At 37.9% G+C, this 24,859-nt stretch overlaps 5 protein-coding genes across 7 annotated transcripts; 2 read left to right on the top strand and 3 right to left on the bottom strand.

The window, feature by feature from the left end:
* Positions 1–5,812: 5,812 nt before the first annotated feature.
* On the top strand, positions 5,813–7,608 carry LOC126784637 (chloroplast stem-loop binding protein of 41 kDa a, chloroplastic). The gene is made up of 6 exons (XM_050510113.1): positions 5,813–6,202; positions 6,356–6,477; positions 6,547–6,649; positions 6,719–6,857; positions 6,952–7,229; positions 7,411–7,608. Exons 1-6 carry the CDS (start codon positions 5,813–5,815, stop codon positions 7,591–7,593), a joined length of 1,215 nt encoding a protein of 404 aa, XP_050366070.1. The 3' UTR covers positions 7,594–7,608.
* Positions 7,609–7,979: 371 nt separating this feature from the next.
* Positions 7,980–9,588, bottom strand: LOC126784636 (RAN GTPase-activating protein 1). Its single transcript, XM_050510112.1, is given in 2 exon segments — positions 7,980–9,554; positions 9,556–9,588. Coding segments are annotated over 2 exon segments (1,608 nt in total).
* Positions 9,589–12,401: 2,813 nt separating this feature from the next.
* Positions 12,402–14,332, top strand: LOC126781972 (cyclin-P3-1). Of its 2 annotated transcripts, none has more exons than XM_050507108.1 (3): positions 12,402–12,693; positions 13,239–13,643; positions 13,884–14,332. In XM_050507108.1, exons 2-3 carry the CDS (start codon positions 13,249–13,251, stop codon positions 14,125–14,127), a joined length of 639 nt encoding a protein of 212 aa, XP_050363065.1. In that variant the 5' UTR covers positions 12,402–12,693; positions 13,239–13,248; the 3' UTR covers positions 14,128–14,332. The 2 variants fall into 2 exon arrangements, with proteins under 2 accessions (XP_050363065.1, XP_050363066.1); XM_050507109.1 differs by lacking the exon at positions 12,402–12,693 and adding an exon at positions 12,711–12,881.
* A 79-nt stretch (positions 14,333–14,411) lies between these two features.
* LOC126781971 (DAR GTPase 3, chloroplastic) lies at positions 14,412–17,048 on the bottom strand. The gene is made up of 9 exons (XM_050507107.1): positions 16,863–17,048; positions 16,596–16,721; positions 16,386–16,502; positions 16,105–16,248; positions 15,928–16,014; positions 15,462–15,577; positions 15,159–15,340; positions 15,016–15,073; positions 14,412–14,918 (listed from the first exon to the last, which is right to left on the bottom strand). Exons 1-9 carry the CDS (start codon positions 17,037–17,039, stop codon positions 14,795–14,797), a joined length of 1,131 nt encoding a protein of 376 aa, XP_050363064.1. The 5' UTR covers positions 17,040–17,048; the 3' UTR covers positions 14,412–14,794.
* A 2,275-nt stretch (positions 17,049–19,323) lies between these two features.
* On the bottom strand, positions 19,324–24,565 carry LOC126805568 (ARM REPEAT PROTEIN INTERACTING WITH ABF2-like). Of its 2 annotated transcripts, none has more exons than XM_050532365.1 (19): positions 24,293–24,565; positions 24,008–24,168; positions 23,601–23,776; positions 23,403–23,523; positions 23,246–23,320; positions 23,048–23,142; positions 22,850–22,925; positions 22,664–22,771; positions 22,214–22,342; positions 22,044–22,112; positions 21,895–21,954; positions 21,651–21,777; positions 21,173–21,312; positions 20,672–20,735; positions 20,495–20,574; positions 20,123–20,187; positions 19,928–20,045; positions 19,715–19,839; positions 19,324–19,606 (listed from the first exon to the last, which is right to left on the bottom strand). In XM_050532365.1, the coding sequence occupies exons 1-19, from the start codon at positions 24,531–24,533 to the stop codon at positions 19,501–19,503; spliced, it is 2,136 nt and encodes a 711-aa protein (XP_050388322.1). In that variant the 5' UTR covers positions 24,534–24,565; the 3' UTR covers positions 19,324–19,500. The 2 variants fall into 2 exon arrangements, with proteins under 2 accessions (XP_050388322.1, XP_050388323.1); XM_050532366.1 differs by having other exon boundaries at positions 21,651–21,774.
* Between the last annotated feature and the right edge of the window lie 294 nt (positions 24,566–24,859).

Here is a 24,859-nt window from a genome sequence, read left to right as displayed (position 1 = left end):
ACAAATTTTATGTCTACTAAAAGATTGTCTAAGTCATATGAATCATTTGTGAATCAAATTTCTTCTGTATCAATACCTAACAAAGTGCAGGATGCATTGGGAGATCCAAAATGGAAGAAAGCAATGGAGGAAGAGATGGAAGCATTACAGAAGAACAATACTTGGGAGCTTGTATCTCCACCACATGGAAAGAAAGCCGTAGGATGTCGTTGGGTGTTTACAATAAAGCATAATCCAGATGGGTCAGTGAGCCGGTATAAAGCACGCCTAGTAGCAAAAGGGTTCACCCAAACATATGGCATAGACTATGATGAGACATTTGCACCTGTTGCAAAGATGAACACTATTCGGGTATTGCTCTCTTTTGCTGCTACTTTAAACTGGCCGCTTAGACAGTTTGATGTTAAGAATGCATTCCTTCATGGAGAACTTACAGAAGAAATATATATGGATCTTCCTCCTGGATATGTGGCAGCTTCTCCAGATAACTTCGTATGCAGATTGAGAAAGTCTTTGTATGGTCTTAAACAATCTCCTCGTGCTTGGTTTGGAAGATTCTCACAATTCATGAGGAAAATTGGCTACAGACAGAGTAATTCAGACCACACATTATTTCTCAAACACCAACAAGGAAAAATAACAGCCCTAATTATATATGTTGACGATATGGTAGTTACTGATAATGATACTATTGAGGTGGATAAATTGCAGAAGCAGCTAGCCACAGAATTTGAGATGAAGGACCTAGGTACACTCAAGTACTTCTTAGGCATTGAGGTAGCCCGGGGAAGTGATGGTATCTATCTGTGTCAGAGGAAGTACATCCTTGATCTACTAACAGAGACAGGTATGTTGGATTGCACTCCAATTGATACTCCTATTGAGCAAAACCATCGGTTAGCAGAGTACCCAGATCAGGTGTCTACTGACAAAACTCGTTACCAGAGGTTAGTTGGACGCCTGATTTATTTGTCACACACCAGACCAGATCTTGCGTATGCAGTAAGTGTAGTGAGTCAGTTCATGCATAATCCCAGTATGGATCACATGGATGCTGTTGTGAGAATTTTGAGGTATTTGAAGTCAGCCCCAGGGAGAGGAGTAATGTTTTCTAATCACAACAATATCATTGAGGTTTGCGGTTTCACAGATGCAGACTGGGCTGGAAATATTACAGATCGGAGGTCCACATCAGGATACTTTACATTTGTTGGAGGTAATCTTGTTACATGGAAGAGTAAGAAACAAAAGGTGGTAGCTCGATCTAGTGCTGAAGCAGAATACAGAGGTATGGCCCATGGAGTATGCGAGTTGTTATGGCTTAGAAATTTGCTGCAAGATTTGGGTGTTAAGCCTAAGTATGCTATGCAGCTGTACTGTGACAACAAGGCAGCTGTTGATATTTCACATAATCCTGTACAACATGATCGTACAAAGCATGTGGAGGTTGATCGTCACTTTATAAAAGAGAAGCTAGATGCTGAGATCATTAGTTTTCCTTTTTTTGTGCCTTCGGAAGAGCAACTTGCAGATATACTCACAAAAGGAGTGTCTAAGAAGGCCTTTTATGACTCACTTAGCAAATTGGGCATGGTCGATGTGTATGCACCAACTTGAGGGGGAGTGTTAGCATGAGTCAAATATACACACCGGATCTCACCAACCAAATCTCTAAGCCGTAGTAATTGACAAATTATCTTTGGTTTCATACTTGTTAATTGGTAGCCTAGAATCCTATAAATACCTTGTAACTATTCATATCAATACACAAGTGATTTTAGCCTATTCTACTCTACTTCTCATCTCCTACTACATCTTCATCGGCACCGTCCCACTGGCCATTACTGCACTCAGTCGCTATGTTTCACCGGTCCACCGCTGAAGGTGTTCACGTACAATCTACCGCAGCGATATAATGTTAGGATGCAGAGCTGGAATAGCATGGAGGAGACACCGGTAATGGCAAGGGAGTGGCCGTCGTGGCCGAGGCCGGAACTTCGGGTTGAAGAAACAGCAGTGTGGAGTACTGGATAACCGACCCCATCCTGTGGGAGGGGAACGACGGCGAGGGGAGTGAAAAGCTGAGGAGGAATCAGAGGAAACTCGAAAGATTGTCTCAATGCATTATCATGAATCTGGGCCGTTTTCCATGTCGACCACGAGGGTGAGGGGAAGCTGGCGATGAGTTGCGGCGGTGGGTGGCAACAATGGTGATGCATTGAGCGAAAGATAAGGATGCCATCTCTTGATTGGTTGATTTTCTTTTTGGAAAATTAATTCGATTTGGATTTACCGTTTGGGTGTTGTTTTGGATTTTATATTGTGTTTAGGGTTTTAATCCTTAAGGTTGAGAAGTAATAAGAATTTTTAACTAATTTTCTGACTATTAACAATTTTTAGATGCATTCAAGTTAATTATATAATTTATTTTTATTTTTAATAATAAATATATTAATTAACAACAATATATTTCAAAAAAAGAAAAATTGATGATAATGATGTTAAATTTTGAAAAAATAAAAAATAAACAGTTTGATGTGATCACAATAATGAGATTTAGATTTGGTTCAAATTATATATAATTTCGTCAATATATGGGTCAATGGGTGGGTGTTGATCGATCAGAAGTCCGTAAAGGTAGACATATATGCCAAATGTGTAAATTTTAAAATTTGTATATAGTTAAATAGATCATATCATATTAAGAGTGGTAATTTTTATAAAATTTTAGTATTTTACAAATACCTGAACAATTATCTAACATTTTTAGAAAGTTTTAGAAGTTTTAAAAACCACGTAAAATTAAAATCTGTACATGGCAGTTTCTTGACCGCACAAATCATTTTATAGGTGACTTTATTTATTTATTTTTAGTTTCAAAAAATCCCCATAAATAGATCTAGAGTCCAAAAAAATCACAACAAATTAGTACGTTCTCACATCGATGCCCTCTATCCAGTACTGTTAAAAATTTCAAATATTTATGTTCGAGTGACACAACTGTCATTAGGAATGTCAATACTACACCTTATTAACTAAGTGGATCGAGACCCAAACGTAATAGAAAATATGTGAATTTTTTACACTAGTCATCATACACTATACTAAGGACCCATTGTACTTTAAAATTTTAAAATTATTTTTCCTCAGTGTAGTTGATTTGAAAACGCACACACTTACGTAAAACACATATAACAAGTTATAGGACTTTAGCAAGCACGTTGTAATTCATGTTGTTAAATTCGAAAAAAAAAATGAAAATTTGACTGTTAGATGCAATAATAGTAGTGTGATTTTGATTTGGTTCAAAGTTTACATAATTTCGTCAATGTTTGAATTTTGATTGAGAGGTGGAACTTGTGTACCATCGGACGTCCGTAAGGGTATGTATATTTGCCAAAAATGAAAAATTCAAAAAAAAAATATGTAGTCAAATATATCGTATCATTCAAAGAACGTGGTAATTTTATGAAATTTTTCAAACACCTGAACAATTTGTTAACGTTTTTAGAAAGTTTCAGAAGTTTTAAAAGCCACATAAAGTTAAAATATGTCCCATGGCAGTTTCTTGACCACACAAATCTTTTTATGGGTGACTTCATTTATTTTTTTAGTTTCAAAAACTCCCCATAAATAGTTTCGGAGTTAAAAAACATCACAGAAAATTAGCGTGTTCTCACATTGATGCCCTCTATCCAGTTCTGTAAAAAAAATTATTTAAGTTCGAGTGACACTGCTGCCCTTAGGGTTGACAAATGCTACATAATGTTAACTAAGTTGATCGAGACCCAAACGTAATAGAAATAATGTGAAATTTTTACAATAGCCATCATACACTATAGTTAGGACATCGTACGGTTTAAATTGTAAAATCTTTTTCCCCAGTGTAGTTGGTATGAAAACATACATGCTTACATAAAACATATGTAACAAGTTATAGGACTTTAGCACGCACGTTGTGATTCATGCTGTTAAATTTGAAGAAATTAAAATTTGACTGTTAGATGGGATCATAGTAGTGAGATTTAGATTTGGTTCAAATTTTACATAATTTCGTCAATGTTTGGATCTTGATTGAGATGTGGAACTTGTGTACCATTGGACGTCCATAAGAGTAGGTATATCTTGCTAAATATGAAAATTTCAAAATTTTTATTTAGTCAAATAAATCATATCATTCTAAGAATGTGGTGATTTTTATGGAATTTTTTGAACACCTTGGTAATTTACTAACATTTTTAAAAAGTTTCAAAAGTTAAAAAATCCATGTAAGGTTAAAATCTGCCATGTGGCAATTTCCTGACCGCATAAAATTTTTTTTTAACTGACTTTAATTTTATTTTAACTTCAAGAAATCCTCATCTATAGCTATGGAGCCCAAAAAATCACTGAAAAATTAATACATTCGCATGGGGATGCGCTTGATGTACTCATCCCAACAGAAAAGAAAAAAAAGGTTGAATTAATTCAGAAAAATAAAAGAGGATTATCAAACAAATTAAATTGAAAAGAAAACGAATTTATTAAAGAAAGTTATAATTATATATTAAATTAAATCCTAACTTTTTGTTTTTGTTTTAAACCCTAACTTAGTGACCGTTTATCGGTTGTTGACCGGGATGACCTCCTCTTTTATCATCTCCTTTTTGTTTGTTCATATTCTATTCTCAGTACGAAGTATGAACCCAGTTACCCAGATATAGTGATGGAGACACACCAAGTTGGCCTTAGTTAGTGCCTCATGCGCGAGACTCGCTGCCCTTAATTATTTCATGTCTTCCTGCATCACCTCCACCACCAGAATACCCCACCCTTCGCCGCCAGCAACCGAATCTCCAATTTAGATTCTCCTCTGCCGATCTCTTCCTCAGTTTCTCCCTCACCCTCGCCGAGGGCCCCAACTTTTCTGACCATGAATCCGTCGTCCTTGAGAGGGAGCACGGCCTCCAAAATCCTATCCTGCCTCCATGCCACCGCCACCGCCACCACCGACTCCTGGGCGGTTGCGCCTTCTCATTCAATTTGGTCGACATAGAGCATGGCCTTGGTCCTATCCTGCCGCCACCCCTATTACTGTGTATTGTATATTGATCAATTCTGTACACCTTATTTTGCTTATTTGGTCTCCTTTTGTTTTGAGAGATCAATCTCAATTTGAACATTTGATGAAAATTTACTGTGGCCCAGAGGATGAATATGAATTCTTTGTTCTGTCAATACTATTCAAATCTCACTCGCCACCCTTGCGCTAAAATAAAGTCTGATCTCAAACGATCAAAAATACATTCCACATGTTGAAATCAACAGTTATGATAACCCGTGTAGATACGTGTATTGAATAAGTTACGTGTAATTATTTGATCTAATGATCTTAGTGGTGAATGAGAATCGTAACGCTAGTCTAGGATGGTAACTAGTATCTTAAACAGTTGATCATATGGCTAACAAAACCAACTTTCCATGGTCGTTAACCTTGAAACTCGTAGTTTTTACTCTAATATACATAAACTTTTTGAAACTATTTTCATACAATCTTGAAGAAAGCCAAGAGACAAAGGCGTTCACGACATTCACTAAAATACATACTAGTAACAAAAAGGAACCTGGACCACAAAACTGAAGGTGGCCTCGTTAGCCAAATAAAGGACCAAAATTGAGCAATATTTCAAATAAATCAGAATTGTTGGCTAGCCAAATAAATATAACAAGAAAAGCAATACCTGTATTATAGGGATTTTCTATTTGTTTATCTAGAAGAAACTTTTGGTTCTCAATTCCCACACAATCAATTTGTAACCAACTCAACGCTCCAATGGCCACTCTTACTTCATCCTCCTTCTCCTCTGTGCTCTTCTCCTCTCCACACTCCAACCTCACACCACCTTCTCTCTCTCCTTCACGCCTCTCTCTCTCATCTTCTTCCCACCTCTCCACCACTCTCTCCTCTTCCCTCTCAGTCTCTCATTCTTTTGTCACATACCCCACAACCTCAAGGCGCTTCAGCCCTTGTTCCTTCAGTGTCAAGGCCATTGTTGCAGACAAGAAGAAGGTCCTGATCGTCAACACCAACAGTGGTGGTCATGCAGTCATTGGATTCTACTTCGCAAAAGAGCTTCTGGGCTCTGGCCATGAGGTCACCATATTGACCGTTGGTGAAGAAAGCTCGGACAAGATGAAAAAGACCCCATTCACCAGATTCTCAGTAAGTACTCACACATTCTTGTATGTCTACTTAATGTATCGATAAATTAAGTAGACGAGTTTGATATAGTGGTGACTGCCTGATCCCGTGCTAGTTCACAACTGTTTTTCCCATTGTTATGTGATATTGAACGTTTGCTTTTGTGTTCTTAAGGAAATTGTGAGTGCCGGGGGGAAGACAGTGTGGGGAGAACCAACAGCAATTGCTAAGGTTTTGGAAGGATCAGCATTTGATGTTGTGTTGGATAACAATGGCAAGGATTTGGACGCAGTAAAGTACGGTATTGCTTCAATTTATGTGGTTTTTGGTATGTTGTGCATATGATAATTACTCTATGCACACAGGCCAGTGGCTGATTGGGCAAATATTTCTGGTGCAAAGCAATTCCTGTTTATCAGCAGTGCTGGGATTTATAAGCCGACTGATGAGCCTCCTCATGTCGAAGGGGTATGTTTCTCTTCCATCTGAATAAGACTTTGTTTTTGCTTTAGTTTACTAAGATCTTTACCAATGCAGGATGTGGTTAAAGCCGATGCTGGTCATGTTGCAGTAGAAAAGTATATTGCAGAAGTGTTTGGTAGTTGGGCAAGTTTTCGTCCACAGTACATGATAGGATCCGGCAACAACAAAGATTGCGAGGAGTGGTTCTTCGATCGTAAGTATATGATCTCAGACAGTTTCCAGTGTGATATAATTTAAGCCAAACATAAAACCAACCTGTAATGTACCTGTAATGTTTCCCTGTGCAGGAATTGTGAGGGACAGACCAGTTCCAATCCCTGGCTCTGGAATGCAACTTACAAATATCTCCCATGTTAAGGACTTGTCCTCCATGCTCACTTTAGCAGTTGAGAATGCAGATGCTGCATCTGGTAACATTTTCAACTGTGTAAGTGATCGTGCTGTCACTCTTGATGGATTGGCAAAACTCTGTGCTCAAGCTGCCGGACGCCCAGTGAACATAGTGCATTATGAACCAAAAGCTGCTGGGGTTGATGCAAAGAAAGCATTTCCATTCCGTAACATGGTAATAACATTTTCAGTGAGAAGTTTCAAACATAACATGAATGTCGACAACATAATGCATCTATGACTACTACTCTGAAAACTTATTGTGCTTAGCTATAAAAGGGCATCTATGACTAATCGTGTAGTACCCTGTACATTGACTGGCAATGCTTATGAGATTATTTTTGTCTACTTTGCAGCACTTCTATGCAGAACCAAGAGCTGCTAAGGATATTTTGGGATGGAAGAGTACCACAAACCTCAGTGAAGACTTGAAAGAGCGATTTGAGGAGTACTTAAAGATTGGGAGAGACAAGAAAGCCATCAAATTTGATTTGGATGATAAGATACTGGAGTCCCTAAAAGTTCCAGTAGCTGTGTGAAACTGCAATTTTGTGTCTTGTATCCCTGTGCACTAAAGAGATTGGTCACACCCCAGTTCAGAAGCAACTAACTGAACATTTCAATGTCTTAATGAATAAGGTGCAATTCTTGCAAGAAAGAAAGGAAAACTATAATTCATAGACATACAACAAAATCAATTCAGCATACCCATTTGCATCCATAAGCAGGAGACATATTCTAGCAACAAATGTAACAGGAAAAGAGAGCACACAACTGACTAGACTCTTGAACTTGAATGTTCCAAAGACTAAGCCTAATCTACAACAATAGATCTACGACACTGACTAAAATAAGCTGATATAGCTCATCAAAACAATTTTTGAATCAATTTAGCAAAGGCAGCAAATTGCATGACTCGGAGATTCTACTCCTCTTGCTTTATTTTAAGGCCCTTGAGCCTTGATTCCAATTCAACCTCATAATCAGCACTTTCATCTTCATCCTCATCATCAAATTCTTCACCTTCAGGGTCATTCTCATCCAAAGGCCCAAGCAGATGTGGGGAATTCTTAAACATATCCACTACCTCATCAATCCCTTCATCATATATGAAGTTACCATTTATGTTCAGCAACTTGAACCCAGGCTTGTTTACAAGAGCCTAAGACAAAAGTCTTGCCCCAGCCCTTCTAATTTGATTAGAGCTCAAATCAACCTCAGTTAATTGAACATGACCCTCTGCCAATGCTTTACTGATCAAAATTGCACCTTCATCCTTCAGCTCATTCTTTGTCAAAACTAATCTGGTAAGGAATTGTTTTGCTTCTACACAAGAAGCCAAAGCAGCAGCTGATGTGGGTGTGATATCATTTCCAACCAGTTCCAGAACTTCAAGCAAAGGTGCAGAATCCTTCAGAGCATTGGCAATGGCTTCTGTTCCTTCATCTTCCAAGTTAAGATAACTGAGGTAAATTTCAATAAGACCTGTAAAAGCAGATAGGACTTTACTCAAAGCAACACCATATTCTACACCAAACATGTTGTCACGCAAATCAAGCTTCTTCAAATGTGTGCAAGTCCCAAGTGCTTTAGCTAAAGCTACACCACCTTCAGAGCCCACCCTTGTCGATGAACAACGGAAATCCTCCAAGACAAGTGACCGCTTCACTATATCAGAGATGGCCATTGCCCCTTCATGTCTGGTCATATTATTGTGGAAATGAAGGACTTTAAGCTTCTCCGTGGATGGAATGAACTTAGAAACTGCTCTTGCAGCTTCTTTTGAAATACCATCATTCATCAAATAAAGTTCCTCCAAATTACTTTGTGATCTCAGAAGGGCCTCAAATGCGTTAACACCCTTCTCGCCCATGGCATTGTCTGTAATGTTCAGATACCTCAAAATACATCCTTCCAGGGCCGAAGAAAACAAATTCATGACTTCAATAGCTTTTGTCTCTGACATTCCAGCAATAAAATCTGACAAAACCACTTCTTTCAATTAATGTTTGATGGAAGATAGGATTGGTACAGCAACATGAGCTGCATCTAAACCAAAGCTTATATTGCTCATACATATCTTAGTATAGCAGTTTCCGTGCTCCCTTAGTGGTTTGAAAAGCTCTTCAGCCTCTTCTGCATCAATAAAAGATATGCGACCACCAGAGATATCAAAGACACTTTCAACAACAGAGATAGATTTCTCATCATCTTCCTTTATTTTGGGCCCTCTTTTCATAACTTCCATCATACGCTGACTTGAATCTCTGGCATACACCTGCACCGCAAAACTTCCATCACCACTTGCTTCCTTCTCGAATTGTTGCTCTGCAGCTGCAAAGGCTAGTGCTTCAATTTTCCTGGCCTCCTCCTCAGCCTCTTGTTTACTGAGCAGACCAAAATTTCGAGAAATCATCGATGGAGTGGTAAAATTGTTGGTCATCCGTTCTACAAGCGAAATTCTCGTGCCCTGAGAAGGAGGCCATAATTTGAATGACAGGCCGATGCTCGAAAGTTTCTGCTGTAGAATCCATGTCAAATTGATCAGAAAAAACCACAAGTACAGTCGCATCATAAAGCAAACGAGACCCACAGAGACCTCAGTAAACCAAAAGAACCAATCCAAAATGCACGAGTATATTCGCAGTCAAATACCTCGTAGTTTAAGCCACTGATTTCACTTCAGGACAACAAAATAGTTAAATCTTTAGCTAGTATACACTAACTATTCATCATAATTCGACAACAAAACTCGAAAACCCAAAATCTATCAGGTCATTTCACAGACATCCAGACCTTTCTGGTACACAAAACTCTCAAGTCTCAACAACATAAACATTGCTCTTTTTTATCGAATCAAACTTATTAAGACTCTTAACCAATACCAAAACCTCAAAGAATCATCACTTTCTTGAAACTAAATACATCAATCTCATCACAAACCAAGTCCGCAATTCAAATAAAACGTAACATCGAAACAAATTGCATCAATCTTTAACAGGATTAAAGTCACGAATACAAAATGAAACACCAGAATTCACAAATCGAAAGGTCAAAATTTTCAGTAATAAGAGATGAAGAGATCTATCTGATACAATTAAGAGAGATGTGGCTAAGAATAGATCAAAGAAGAAACAAAGTGATAAGAACGAAATTGGAAGCCCTAGAAATTTGAGGCGCGAGAGTGGAGGGAAAATATCATGAAAACCCCCCAAATCTATTCACTTTTAAAAATACCAAATCCAATGACGGAAAACTCCTTGACCTCTCTTGTAAGTTTTGTTGCTGTGTAAGATGGATTGGGCCCTTTATTCAACCCGACACAACAAGTGTGATGATAAACAACCTTTCTTCAAATGTTCTACTCTCCACAAATCTTTGATGAAAGAGATTCATGAGGTCAGAGTGTGTTAATAGGGAGAAATCGTTAATAGAACCACTACTATGTTTCTATACATTGTAGTGTACTCGTAAAAGCCATAACTTTGATTTGTAAGTACAATATATCGCTCAATGTATTCATATAGTACTTCTTACAACAAAAGGATTGATTCTCATCTTATCCTTCACTTTAAAGGCAATGTTCGAACATGTCATTTTCCCCAACTTCACAACTATCTTTACAAGATATTGTTACTTGTTAAGTGATAATAACATGTTGTATTTGATAATCTCAAAATTGTGAAAAAAATAAGAATTGTCAAACAAAATAGCGTCATTCGAATAACGGAGAATAATCAACCTAATGGTATTCATTATGGATATGAGACGGATTTATCCACATTGGATCCATCATTTCTCTATATCGTAAAATTATGATTTCATCATTGTATCATGATCATGATTTACCTATGATATATACCTCACCGTCGACCAAAGTTAGGTGCATTTTTTCTATATTTCCCTTCAAATAGACCAAAGGAAACCTAAGCGAAGGAACATATCGTATACAACCAATAGAAAAGATACAATATACAATAGGATTTGCTTAGTCACCTATTTCGCACCGACTAAACATGTTAATTAAAATGTGCAACATTATCTAGGACTAGTAGCAAAATGGCATTTCCATTGATTCTAATATTATCGCTCTCTACCGACAACTCTCCCTAGCTGTAATCTGGCATTGTCCCATTTCTGACATACCCTTGATTCATATTTAAAAGAACAAAAAAAAATTAAAAACTCCATTAATTTATATACTGTATGGACATGAACGTAAGTACATGGGCAAATTCAATCATGTTTTCATATGAAACCAAATTTGGAGGTTCAAGTGTCCCCTCACCCCTATACCAATAACTCCAATAAGTAGCCAACCTCAAACCCTCAAGGAGTCAAAATCATCTTAGCCACTCAGCAATATTTGAATCAATGTTTCTAATTACTCGCAACTCCGAGCCTTATAAGTAAAATGGCATGAGTTCGCAATTTATAAGTAAAAATGTGAATCAACACTGTTGTACACGGCTAACACAGGAAGGAATTGGAAATCCAGTCAGACTACCCTGCATGGTAAAGCAGTTGGAGTTTGATATAAGAATGGAGGATTAATCAAGATCCACAGGTTAACAATGCTGAGTTGCTGACTGATACTTTGTCCATGTATTATGGTGCCCAATCATTATCTTCACAAGTGATCCACTCACAGCCTCTCCTATCGTGTGCTACTATTAAAATCAAGACAGAAATAATAATTGATTTGGATATTTATTGAAATATTTTTGGTTTCTTTTTTAAAATAATTTATTTGTTGTCTAAACTCTAAAGTGACTTGAACTTGGCAATTGGGTTGTTTGACTCTTGCATTTTTTTTTTCATCCGGACTTACTGAGAGTCTGAGCCAATAAATCCATATTTACTTGCAGTTGTCTATTTGTTCACCATAAAATAGAATGTAATCTTGGCAGTTTTCATCTCATAAAAACTTGCATGTTGTATTCTTATTTCTTGGAGACATTACACTAAGCCTAATATAACTTAACTCATTACATGTAACTTTGAAGAAACCAACATACTGTAGTAAAATACTGACTTATAAATTGTGCATACATTATTTATCTAAAACCACAGCTGATCCAAAAAAAAGCACCTTCTTACATAATATGCAAGTAATTATCATATCAATTAGTGTAGTCTCCTTAATACTAATCTTGATCGAACAGAACAGCTAATGTTGAATCCAAAATCTGTTTACCTTAACAAACTAGGAACAAGAAGAATGAATACATGTACTTCCATACTTCTACTGCAGACCTTCCTTCCTTTTCGGTGAAAAATAAAATGGAGGAGTCATTGAAGGTCCCACTCAACTACCATAAAAAATGGCATTGAGGGAGCTTGGAGCACACAACCGACACCTTGTTTTATTCTCTCAAAGGAGTCAAAGCTATAAGAGAAACGAGAAAGAAAGAGTGACCTGCAATTGCGGCATTGCTGATAAAGAAGCCAGATCTCCCATGTGAAAGACAGGGTGAAGAGAGAGCAAGAAAGCAACCAAAAGGCTTTTGCTTTAATTCTCTCTACAAACCATGAGATAGCACTGTCTGTGTTCATTGCATCTTTCTTTGCTCTGCTCTGAGCTCATGTTCATGTAGACCAAGCAAGAAGTAAGGAGAATAGAGATAAGCTCAATCTCTGTAAGTTGTTTCTGAACTCTTTCTTAGCATTTTGTGTTTTGTGTAGTTGCTGGAGTTATGGTACTTGCTGTGGCATTGTTTGCTTTTGTGTTTAAAGTTTGGATCTTGCATGTTCTGGGTTGGGATTTGATGGAAAAGTTCGATACTTTTTGGATTTCTTTGCTGGAATATGTTGTCGGTTAGTCTTGGTAAGTTTGTTTCTTTGATTTTCTGTTCCGGGTATGTCTTATTGACTTATTATATTGGTTATTTCACTACCCCAATATTTTGTTTCTTGATCGCTTGATTGATATTAGGAGTGTATTTAATGCAGTGAATTTTAATACTACCCAAGAAGGCAAGAATTGGTAATGCTATAAGTACTAGAGATTGTGTGCCAAAATGAATTTCGGTCCTAATCTGAAACTTTAGTCCTACCTGATATGATAGAACATCAATTTATGCATCCAGACAAAAAAAAAAGATGAATTATGCATCAGACTACAAGATTCAAACGCATGCCAACTCACTGATTAATCCAAATTTGTCTTTAACTCTGGTTGCAGCTCGAATATTATGGGATCTTTGGGACTTGACAATGAGAATGTGGATGTTTACTTATTTTTGGGGCTTAAGCAATCAGGAAAAGGAGCTGTGAAGATTCCTCCCCGGGTTCTGTCACCACTCTCTTCACTTCTCGAGAGATCTGTCCAGAGCAATGAGATGCATATGGAGGCAACAGATATCAAGGAAGTCACAATATTTCATGGTTTGAGGGCACCCCCATTGAGCATTCGACAATACATTGATCGTGTTTTCAAGTACTCTGGCTGTAGCCCCTCGTGCTTTGTTGTTGCTAAAATTTATGTGGATAGATATCTGCAGTCGACACAAGTGCATTTGACTTCTTTCAATGTTCACCGGCTTCTGATAACAAGTGTGATGCTAGCAGCAAAATTTATTGATGATGCGTAAGTACTAATCCCATGTTTGTATATTTTTTATCTGATTATGTTGAGGCTATAATAGGACCTTTTATGCCCAAAGAACTGTCTTGGGCTTTGATCAGTAGAAACTTTGTGCTTGACTTGAGATTGCCTATGACAACACCCAAATTCAAGAACTAGAGATTGAAGTTTCATTTAGTGTACTGTGATTTCTGGTCTTTTTTTTATTGCAACAAGCTTCTGACGTTGAAGGTTGTTTTGCAGATTCTTCAACAATGCGTACTACGCCAAAGTGGGAGGAGTCAGTACAGCAGAGCTGAATAGGTTGGAGATGAAGTTTTTGTTTACTATAGATTTCAGACTTAAAGTTAGTATAGACACATTCAAGAAATATTGTTCTCAGCTGGAAAAGGAAGCTGCAGTACACCAGATTGAACGTTCGATCCAAGCTTGTGGTATCAAGGAGGATGAGATTGTCAAATCCTCCTCTCAATGCATGATTACATGATTTTTCTGAATTCCGATTTAGTTAGAAAGAAATTTGATTTTTTTAGTGTATGCCAGGAAAAGCATTTCAGCGAACCATTCTTTAGGTATCTCATTTCATTTTGTAAAGAGTAAAGTTTCTCTCTTTTACTTTTTCTTTAAGCTTGTAAGAACAGATTGTTCAACTTTTATGGTGAATGAAGAGTGACGCAGTGAGTCTTCCATTATTCTTGGTTGGACGTACTGCTCATTGTTAGTTTGAGAGAACAAAAGAAACTTATTTTACAAGAATCACTACACCCGCCACAAACAAAAAAGCTGCATCTTTAATTTACAGAAATTTATAGTGAGTGTGACACAGGTTCCTAGTGTTGAATACAAAAACGTTATCTTACAGATCACCATTGCCCTATGCCCCTATGGGAGCCACTATATTACTCTCCCTGTTTCACTATGAAAGTGTTCTGTTGTCTCCTCGATGAACTGTGTGAAGCTATATAAAGCTCAAGTTCCTCCAGGATATGACTTTCTCCCAGTTTCACAGCTCCTTCTAACGTAGTAAGTTCGTGGAGGATCCTTAATGCATGTATACATTCTGCCGGAATTCGGAGTCTTTGGATATTCAATGAGGGACGACTGATGAAAGCCTGATCAGTCTTCTCCTGGTCTACCACCAAGTCCCAATAATATCATCTTGGAGGCCTCTCCAGGGCAATCCAGCCAAACCTCCCTTTTCGAAAGTCCGTCAGAATACGAAATGCGGCTTGATGTGTGTCTCCATTGAACAAGTGAACAGAAAGCTTCTGAACAAATCTGCAATTAAGAAAACAAGCATTGATAAGAGTGATTTGAAAGAAGTTGGCCACACGCTTCAACAATAATAAAGAAGTCAAGACAATGTGATTCATACGTTTTACCACAGTAACCATCCGCATCCATCTTGTAGCGCATGTTAAGAGTCTTTGTGCCTGGAGCCAAAGTGATAGTCAACTAAAGTATTCATTCTGAAAACAAAACAATGGTTTATATCTCTCCAAAACAGATGATACATACCGACAGATGGAAGCCTTGCTAACATCTGGACAAGAATTGCTGCAATATCAGCAACACCATAGGATCTCTCTCCAATATCATCACAAATAGCAAGCTTTATTGCAGCTGTTTGATCGCTAATCCGCATTGGGAGTATACCAGGAGAATCTAGCAATTCAAGATCTTTCCCAAAATGAACCCACCTTGGACAATACAACAGTCATATAAGAATTAAAAACCATAATCAAATTTCACCAACTTCACAAGTTCACATTTAATGTGGCAAAGTGAATCTTAAAGAGTAGCCAAAGCAGAAATTTATACTTCAGTTCTCTTGTAACTCCAGGTCTTGGAGCGGCTGGACACATTCGTCTCGTCAGCAAACGGTTAATCAAAGATGATTTCCCAACGTTTGGATAACCAACAATCCCAGCTCGTACCTGGTTGCACAATGGAGTTATTATCAAACATTGCAATAATTAATTGACAAATCTTGTAAACTGCAGGGCAATTACATGTCCCTACCTACCGTCTGTATACATGTATATGTGCAATTAACTGTCCCTATCTACCGTCTATATATATGTATATGTAGATGATTATCTGCCTCATGAAGTTACCTAAACAGCTCCACAATACAACTTTCCAGAAAAAGTTATGAAGGTCAATTACCTCTTAGACAATATATATCACACACACCAGACAACTTGACACGTAAAGTTCTTAGATTATTGATTAAGATCACTAAATGATAGATAAGTAGTCTGGAAAGAATGTATAGGGAACTTACTGCACGAGGAAGAAGTCCTTTGGCTCTGCGTCTGACATTTACATCTGCTGCTAATGCTTTAGCTAACCGCCCTAGCTTCATAGCACCCTGTATTTGCCACATTAGAGTAATCATATTCTACTCTGAAGTCAGAAGTATCTATGTTACGGAAACCTGAAAGAGAGTATCTTATGGAACCATTCCAAGTTTGCCATTTGCAAAGACAACTTTCGTCCCTTCCCTTGCAAAATAGGTCGCCCAAGCATTCCGGTCAGCCGTGGATATCATGTCTTCTCTATTCAACACCAAAATTCTTCTCCTATTACCAAGCCATAAATCCATCTGTCCATTTAAAACCCAAAACAGAAGTCAACACAAACAACCTGTACTCTCAATTCCTAATCCCTGAATGTAGTTCTAAAAGAACAACAACTAAGTAGTATAACAAAAGTGCAACACCAAGCATAAAATTCTCTAACCTGTGGATGACTAGTAGACAGTGGAATTCTAGCGTCTCGAACCTCAATCACTACATCCATCAACTTGAGTTGTGTTTTGAGTTCTTTCTCAGTTTTGGCAATATGACCAGGATACCACTGCCCAAATAAGCATCAACTAAATAAGCACATTTTTATGGCATAGAAAACTACCCAACTTCCGTCATTTCTTTAAAGTTCAATCAAGGGTACCTGAACAGGACGCAGTGCCTTGGTCCAGTGATAGAGATCAGTATCCAAATCATACCAATCATCTTCAAAACCATCAGAATTGACATCTCCATTTTCATACCAAGTCGGATTTCTCCCACCAACAATCTACAAAAAGCTTCAATCTTTAGACACATGAGTCCAAAACAAACAAAACCCAGATCAAATTTCAAAATAAATGTTACAGAGAGCACATAAAGCAAAACCCTTTTGCAAAATATTGAAATTTAATAGGGAGGTGATTGTTACCTGAATAGTGGGAGCTGGGGATGAGAGAGAGGAAGTAGCAGAGAGAGCTGAGGAAGATGAAGATGAAGATGGTGACTTTGATTTGGTTCCAAAGGAATGAAGAAGGTTCATGTGAGTTGGGGTTGTGGAAGAAGAACTGGGTAGCCAGAGACTCGCTACTTGAACAGCCATGGCCATTAGAATTCACTGGTGAAAGCGTTTTGGTTTCGGATAATAATCGCTTGGAGTTTTAAAGAAAAAATGAGTAAACGACATGTCTCTCGCTAAAGCATTTTACTTTTTTACAGTCTGGGGTTTAGCAGTAAAAACAAACAAACTACTAAAACCTCCACAAGTCCACGTACCACAGATTAGATTAGCAGAGCTTCAACAACCCTAATTTAATTATTTTGATCTAAATTACTTTCCTAAATCAACTAGTCAACCAAATCATTTATCCTTGATTGAGCTGGGATTAGGAATCCTGAGTTGTTTGGGACACACGCCTTCTATATAAATCATGCCAAATATCCTACCCTTCTATTTATTTCCTAACCAATTTTGTTCTATTGAGTTGTGACTTGTGATTGTCATCACCATGGGGAAGAAATCACAAAACACTGCCAAATTCGGAAAAAAACTCAGATCCCAAAAATCTCTGGAAAAACAAAAGCAGACTAGTATGTCCTCTCTGAAGAAGAAAGCCAGCGAACTCGAGATTCTCAGCGGTGCGCAGGTCTGCTGCATTCTTGAGGGGCCAGCTGGGAGTGTTGCGCTCTGGCCGGAAAACCAAGCCGATGCGATATCCATTATCACCAAGTTCAAACAATGCAAAAAGAAAACCAAGCCTTATAAGGAGATCAGACGATCCAAGAGTATGGGGCAGCTTGAAAAAAACAAGGGTTTAGCTACGAGTCATGTTAACAGTGATCAAACTAAGCCTTGCAGCCGATCCAAGAGTATGGGACAGCTTGAAGAAAACATGGTTTTAACAATGGGTCATGTGGACAGTGAGCAATCCTCGAATACGCAGGAAAACTCTGAGAAAAACTTGGCGTTTGATATTGATCAATTGCTGAATACTCTCATGGATGACGACCTTGAAGATCAACACAGTTGTCTCGATATCGGTGATGATGATATCGATCAATTTTGCATGTTTGATTTTACTATGGGAAATGTTGAACCAAACACCAAAAACAAGGGTTTTGGTATGGCCGAATATCTGAATTATGAAGAAAATAAGGATTCTGATCGGATGAATTTTGATATTGGCGATGAGGGATTGGATAACTTGTCGGGGGAATCATGGAAGCATATGTCAGATTTCTTGGGTTCAAACAGAGACAGAATAGATCAGAGAATTGCATCAGTTAAGGGTGATGAATATGATCAACAAGTCGATTACCATGGTCTGAATACTAGCTCTGATTCTCTGCACGTTCAGGACAATAATGTTATTATTGATCATGATTTTAATCAAATCTTGAATGATTTTCTTGGTGATACCACTGTTGATCTTGACATGGGGTTTCCAGAGTGTTCGAGGCGCAATGCTCACACGTTGTCAGTACCAGGTTATGACCATCATCACGATGATAATATTTGTGGAATGAGGCCGTGCAAAACATTATGGCCGTCGCCACACTACCAGGGGTTGGAGAGAGCTTACAACTCGTCTAATTACTCGACGAATTTTGAGAATGAGGACAACAATATCAGTCCCTTTTCGTCAAGCCTGGACGAGCAGCCAAAGTTGATGGGTTCCAACAAATGTTTTGGAGATATTGGAAGAAATTAAAGAGCTTTCTCAGTTATTTTATGAAGTATATACCATGACAATCTCATTCTCTGCAATTAGATCTTTTTCTATATCTTCTTGATCCTGTTCTTTATGACACCATCAAACTCTTTTTCTACTAGCAGAAAACTTGATATACACCTAGCTCTAAACTAATGAATTTCCTCATTTAAAATGTGATTACTCATGCTAATCTGAAGTAATGTGGCTTACTCATGCAAGTCTGGTGTTACTCAATTAGTCATTCTCACGTGCAATTACTTGGTCATGCAAGTTGGTTTAGAAATCTATCATGACCAAGTCCCAAACCCTGGTTTACGTGAAAGTCTTATACCTGTAAACCTGCTGGTCTTGCTTGGTTTTGGTTATTTGGTACTCTGAACACTGGCTTACAAATTCAATCTCAAAGATGCAGCTTCAATTAGGTGGCTGGCTAGCTTTGACTGTGGGTCGAATTCTCTGAAGGTTGAGACGTTGAGGTAATAATGTACTCCGATCATAATTTTGATCAATTTTTGAATGAGTTCTGAACTTTTAAATTTTTAGTTCTGGCTGGCTTCAGAAACCACTGTTTATACTTTATACGCAGTTAAATTGACTACAGTCACCTTTGCTTATTACCACAAATAAAAGACTTCTAAATTGATAGAATTCAGCATAAAGCTAAAACTTGGAGGACAAATGGCACTAAAAGGATTAACATTATTGCATTACCCAAAAAATTACATCGAGTAACACTGGAGAGTCCTGAACTCCAAGACGAAACAGAAGATAGCACTTCTGTATGATTAACCTACAATTTTCTATACATCTTTCTAAATCATCTTGATAGTCAAAATCAAAACTCTGCAGCTTAAACTAGGCAAGTTTATCCTGTGAAGAGCTACCCTGATTAGGCCTTGTAAGTGCTTTAGTGAAAAATCTGCGGATCTCCGGAATGATTCGTTCCATTAGTGGATGATACCTGAGTAGTTTTGTCACAACAGTTCATATTCGTGCAATGCTGGCACAAATGAAACACAAAGCAAAAAAATGGAAACTTGGCAGTAAAGGAATGAGATCTACTACTTACCATGGTTTCTTGCTCAACTTATCAAACTGCTCTAGTATAAACAGAATGCATGCTTGCATCAACGACATGGCATTATATGCCTCTGATAACTCAAACATGAGAGCCACGTTCCCCACACAGATATCCTTTGAGAGAAAATGACAATAAATCAGAAACTATATTATAACCAAGCAGAGTAGTAATCTCAATTCAAATTGAAAATAGCTTGCCCACCTGCGCAATGGCATGTTCACATTGACGCTTAAGACCTTCCAGAAGATACTGATCAGCAGCTTTGAGGAGATCGTGAGCAATATCCAAATCAACATCAACTGATCCCGTGTATATGAATCTAGGAGCAGAAAGAAGATCACAATGATCAAGAGGGTTCAATCAACTTTTACTCTTAACCAGGGGTAAGTAGCCTACCTCATCATCAGTTCAAACACCTCCCATCGAATATTTGGAATCTCTACATCCTTGGCATCTCTTTCCTGCAATACATTTTTTTTTCACTTTGTTAATATGAATGATAAAAAAAGGCAAATAGACAAGCAATCAAACACAGAAAAGATATATTCTATGAGCTATTTCTCCGTCCATTCTTTTGTGGGGTAAATTTACACTTAGCCAGTTTACAAATATAAGGAACAGGTCAGTGACCAGTTTAAGGAATCAATCTACTGTTGCATTTTTGTTATTATCATTCACATATGAAATGTGGGGAGAAGGGGATTGGATTCAGTATATGTTCACCCTTTAGAAACAGCTACGAAAGTTAATCACTCCATCAATTCTTACCCTGTATCCACCATCAAACATGGCTCGAAATGCTTCTGAAGAAGCAAGCAAACAAATTCTGTGTGCGTAAAACTGTTTACCTGATCAAAGCAAAGGATTGGAACATTTACACAGTTAAAATAAAATGAAAACAGAAGTGACCAAAAGATAAGGGCCAAGAACAAGAACAATCCCCACCATCAACTAAGAATGTTATATCAGAAAGCGTTGGATTGTTTATGTATTGCTCACCCAAATACACCTGAAAATAGAACACAGTAATCGCATCAGAAAGTTAGAGATCTAAACATACATGCCAGGAATCAGTTTGTTTGAGCCCAGTGCCAAAACACAGTTAACCACAAATGTCTCTGTATAAGAATTTCAAAATACAGCCCTAGCAATCATCAACTAACCAAACTCTGGGCAATAATTGGATGTATTCTATTTTTAGATGTTCAAAACCCCTTTACAATAATGTGCTCAAGAGAGAAATATATCAGAAGAAATAACACTCCTTAAACCTCCTCAATGCTCAAGCACTTTGACAGTCAAAGAAAACAGTAAATCTGATCAGTGGACGTTCAATTACACCACTACTAATTATCAACCAAAATATAAACACATTGATCCCCTCAGAAATTTAGAGTAAAGAAAAATCACAATGTTATAAGTTCATTAAACCAATATAGTAAATACCTGCGACTTTGGTGCTAAAGGAACTGCATCTACATGAGAGAGTGGAGTGGCTTTTGTAGCCAATTCATGCAAAGCCAATGAAGCATCATGCTGCTGCTTCAGGCTTTGGGACTCAAGAAGCTCCAACAGAAACTCCAATCCTGCAAGAAACGGTTTCATGGAAAAATCCTTAATCCAAAGTACTGAACCAAACAATTTCATTTCCATTACAGTATCTCATTTTGAATTAGTTGGGTGGAGTACTACAAGCAAACAGAAAACAAGCACAGAACAAAAGCAAGAAAGCAGCCACATCAAACCAAGCAAACAAGAATAATACATATGGCAAGTGTTTTATTTTAGCACACGCTTGTCCAGCACCTGAATATTTAAAAAGATACCACACGAAATTACAAAATGTACTCTTTGCCTCACAAAGTCCTACCTTTGTAATTTAAGAATCTTAGCCCTACCTAATGAAGGAGTATCAAACACCTACCTTTGTGTTCAATGAAAATGACTTGACGATCTCCAGGCTTACAAAGATGAGCAAAAGTCAAAGCCACTCGACTTTGAACACCCTTGTCAGCAACCCGCATCAGATATAATAAATTGTTCAGTACCTGCTATAAGAAAAGGTACTGGAATGAGATGAATGTCTCAAGTAGCAATGGCAAAAGCAATTAAAAAGTGATACAGACACAATTAGCCCCAAAAAAGCTGTAAAATGTAACAGAGCTTACTCGTCCACAAATCTTCCCCTCTAATCTTTTCAATGTCTTTTCAACACAATCCTTAGTTCGCTACAAGTACCAGAAATTTAACATAATAAGGCAACCAATTAAAGTCATAGAATAGTATGAATACACAAAAACAAAAGTGGAATTAATACTTGAACAAGGAATTCTCCATCTTGAAATTTCTGAACAATTCCGAATTTAATGAGAGATGCAATGTTGTCCTACAATAAAAGGGTCAAATTCAGTCACATTAAGTAAACTAGGTAATGATGATACAAATAACTGCACAACAAACATAATTTCATCAAGAAACAAATTTTACCTCATTATCTGCAAGACCATATAGAGCAAAAGCAGCATTGTGTTGCAGAGATTCATTTTTGGATTCAAGCAACTTGAGTAGAGGCAGTATACCACCACTATGAGCAATGCCAGCTTGGTTATGTGTGTCCTGTTATATCAACCATTTACCCAATTAGGTAACTAATAATTATCCTAAGAATGGCTTAGTAAATACACTGGTCTATCAAAAATGATTTGCCATAATATCTCTCCTTGCACTACAAAGATACTTCAACAAATCAAAGGGTGGTCTCCTTATAAGTGCAACACAAGTGTCATAGTTTCATGAGGATTCCCAATGTGTATAATAAAGGCATTATACATTTAAAAAATGGATATAAAATTAACAATGGCAACCAGTTTCTTGTTGATTTAAACTTTAATATAGGTGAACTTATATAAAATCATTTGACAAGTCACAGATAATAACCTGTGCCAACCTCCCAATAGCAAAAGCCGACATCTCCCTGACCTGTGAATCAGGTGACTGGAGCATCTTAATTAATGGTTGTACTGCACCCCTTTGAACAATGTGTGCCTGCATCAACACATTTTTAAACATAAGCAAAATTATTTTGACAGAGAATTAGGGGGAAATAAGTGAATTTCAGTCCACCTTGCAATCTGAATCAGCCGTAGCAAACTGACCAAGTAAAAGAGCAGATTCTCTTTGGCTTTCCAAACAAGGTGAACTGTCACAAGAGTAAAAATACATTTAGAGATACCAATATCTGACTAAGGGCCAATGAGCCTAAGACAGCAACATGATTAAAGTAAATTCTACAAACCAACAGCATATAAAATTCACCATTACCCCAGTAAATCAATAACAGGTTGTAAAGCACCAGCAAGGAGAACAAGTTTCTTAATGCTTGGGGAAGAGTGAACAAGATTACCAATCACACCAACCTGATAATCCAGAAGAAAAATAGTCAGCTAGTGCTTACAGACGGGTGTGGTCAGAAAATAAAGAGAAGGAGAGAAGAAACATTAGACATATATAAGAACTTACTGCTTCAAAAGTCATAGTTGCAATCTCAGACCGCAGCATAAGTACCAGGTTAGGCAAAGCATTGCACTCTACAATCTGAAATTTCACAATTCATTTCGGCTAGAATACAAGAGGTGCTTCAAATGACGTATACCACTCAACAGGAAAACGTAGCTACCTGGTTTTTGTTTTCGTCATTTTTGAATGCTAAGATCTTCAGGGCCCCTGCAGCTGCCCTCTGGACCTTTGTGTCAAAGAAATTAAGCAACTCCACTAGAGGAGGGATACCACCTTCAATCCTGCATGCAAGAAGATATGAGAAACAAATATCGACATATTTTAGCACAACAATCAGAATGCCAGAAAAGCACCATACCTAACAAGGTTTTTAATGTTGCTATTCTCATGAGAAACGTTACAGATTGCATCCGCAGCTCTCCTTATAACACTATCGACTGCCCCATTAGAGCCCCGACAACTCTTGTGCAACTTTAAGAGATCAATAAGAGGCGACAGACCTCCAGCATCAACTATGAGATGTTGATTCTCCGGCTTTATGACATTAACACAGACATCCAAAATTTCAATCAAAACAGAAACGGAAAGCAATCATCTATAAATAAATAAAAACATCAAAATCGCGACCAAGGTCAAACATTTTGATCAAAATACTTCAATAACCAATAATCATCTATAAATCCAAATCAAATCCAATTTTGACCACCAAAAGTCCGAAAATATCGAAATAAGAGATCAAGAAGAGACAGAGAGCTAATCAACTACCTTAACGGCGATGAGATTAAGCGCGAAAGCACATTCTTTCTCGACCTCATACTCCTGCCCAACCAAACACAGGCTTCCGCCTCTCTCCGGCGGCGGCGGCCGTAGATGCTTAACCAGAGCCGGAACCGCTCCACAATCCACCAAGTCCTTCAGATTATCCTCTACAGCCAAATAACACAAACATCAAAAACCGTAAACCCCCAAATTCCATCGCAAACAAAACCCAATCGAATCGTCATAAAACAGAAATGAAACCACAAAAATCCAACTGAAGAAATGGATTACCGTCCTTGGCGAGCTCGACGATGGCTCGGGCGGCGGCCTTGGCGGCGGCGCGGGCAGCGTCGGAGGCGGAGAGGCTGGAGTCGAGAGCCTTGATGTGGGCGCGGATCTCAAGAAGCGGATCTTGGGGATCGACGGCGGGAGATTTAGGATCGGGTTCGTTTTCTAGGGTTTCTCCAACGAAATCCTCTTCCAGCTTCCGCTTCAGGCTGCGGCGCCTGGTGGTGACGGTTCGGCGGTCCATGGAGGATTAGGTGGGGGATGAGCGTAAATTTCAGAATTTTAAAAAAAAAAAAAGGTGTTTGTAGAATGAGAGAGACAAGAAATGAGAAGTCATATTTTATGATGGACGGAAAAATAAACTTCCCGCCTTTTGTTTTTGAGTGTTCCCGGGTAAAACTGTGTCACCCTCCAAAATATTTTCATGGGAGAATTTTACGGGTATGGGCTTGGGTGTAGGGGTGGCATTCGGTTTAAACGGTTCCGTTTTGGATTTAAACTGAAAATTAAATTGAAATTAAACTTCGGTTCGGTTTTTTTTTTTTTTTGAAAATTTTGTAAATTTGAAAA

This window comes from Argentina anserina, chromosome 2, assembly GCF_933775445.1.
Source record: "Argentina anserina chromosome 2, drPotAnse1.1, whole genome shotgun sequence".
Classification (NCBI taxonomy): Eukaryota; Viridiplantae; Streptophyta; class Magnoliopsida; order Rosales; family Rosaceae; genus Argentina; species Argentina anserina.
Note: the sequence above shows the minus strand (reverse complement) of the source record. Positions and strands in the feature narration are given on the sequence as shown.

Excerpts from the sequence above, each read along its gene's own strand:
- LOC126805568 (XM_050532365.1), bottom strand. The coding sequence starts at position 24,533 with ATGGACCGCCGAACCGTCACCACCAGGCGCCGCAGCCTGAAGCGGAAG. Across the intron at positions 20,736-21,172 it reads CTTTAGCACCAAAGTCGCAG|GTGTATTTGGGTGAGCAATA; the intron begins GTATTTACTATA and ends TTCTATTTTCAG. Across the intron at positions 19,607-19,714 it reads AAGTTGAGCAAGAAACCATG|GTATCATCCACTAATGGAAC; the intron begins GTAAGTAGTAGA and ends AAAACTACTCAG.
- LOC126784637 (XM_050510113.1), top strand. The coding sequence starts at position 5,813 with ATGGCCACTCTTACTTCATCCTCCTTCTCCTCTGTGCTCTTCTCCTCT. Across the intron at positions 6,203-6,355 it reads CCCCATTCACCAGATTCTCA|GAAATTGTGAGTGCCGGGGG; the intron begins GTAAGTACTCAC and ends TGTGTTCTTAAG. Across the intron at positions 6,478-6,546 it reads AAGGATTTGGACGCAGTAAA|GCCAGTGGCTGATTGGGCAA; the intron begins GTACGGTATTGC and ends CTATGCACACAG.
- LOC126781971 (XM_050507107.1), bottom strand. The coding sequence starts at position 17,039 with ATGGCCATGGCTGTTCAAGTAGCGAGTCTCTGGCTACCCAGTTCTTCT. Across the intron at positions 16,015-16,104 it reads CAAATGGCAAACTTGGAATG|GGTGCTATGAAGCTAGGGCG; the intron begins GTTCCATAAGAT and ends TGGCAAATACAG. Across the intron at positions 15,341-15,461 it reads GGAGTTACAAGAGAACTGAA|GTGGGTTCATTTTGGGAAAG; the intron begins GTATAAATTTCT and ends GTATTGTCCAAG.
- LOC126781972 (XM_050507108.1), top strand. The coding sequence starts at position 13,249 with ATGGGATCTTTGGGACTTGACAATGAGAATGTGGATGTTTACTTATTT. Across the intron at positions 13,644-13,883 it reads GCAAAATTTATTGATGATGC|ATTCTTCAACAATGCGTACT; the intron begins GTAAGTACTAAT and ends GTTGTTTTGCAG.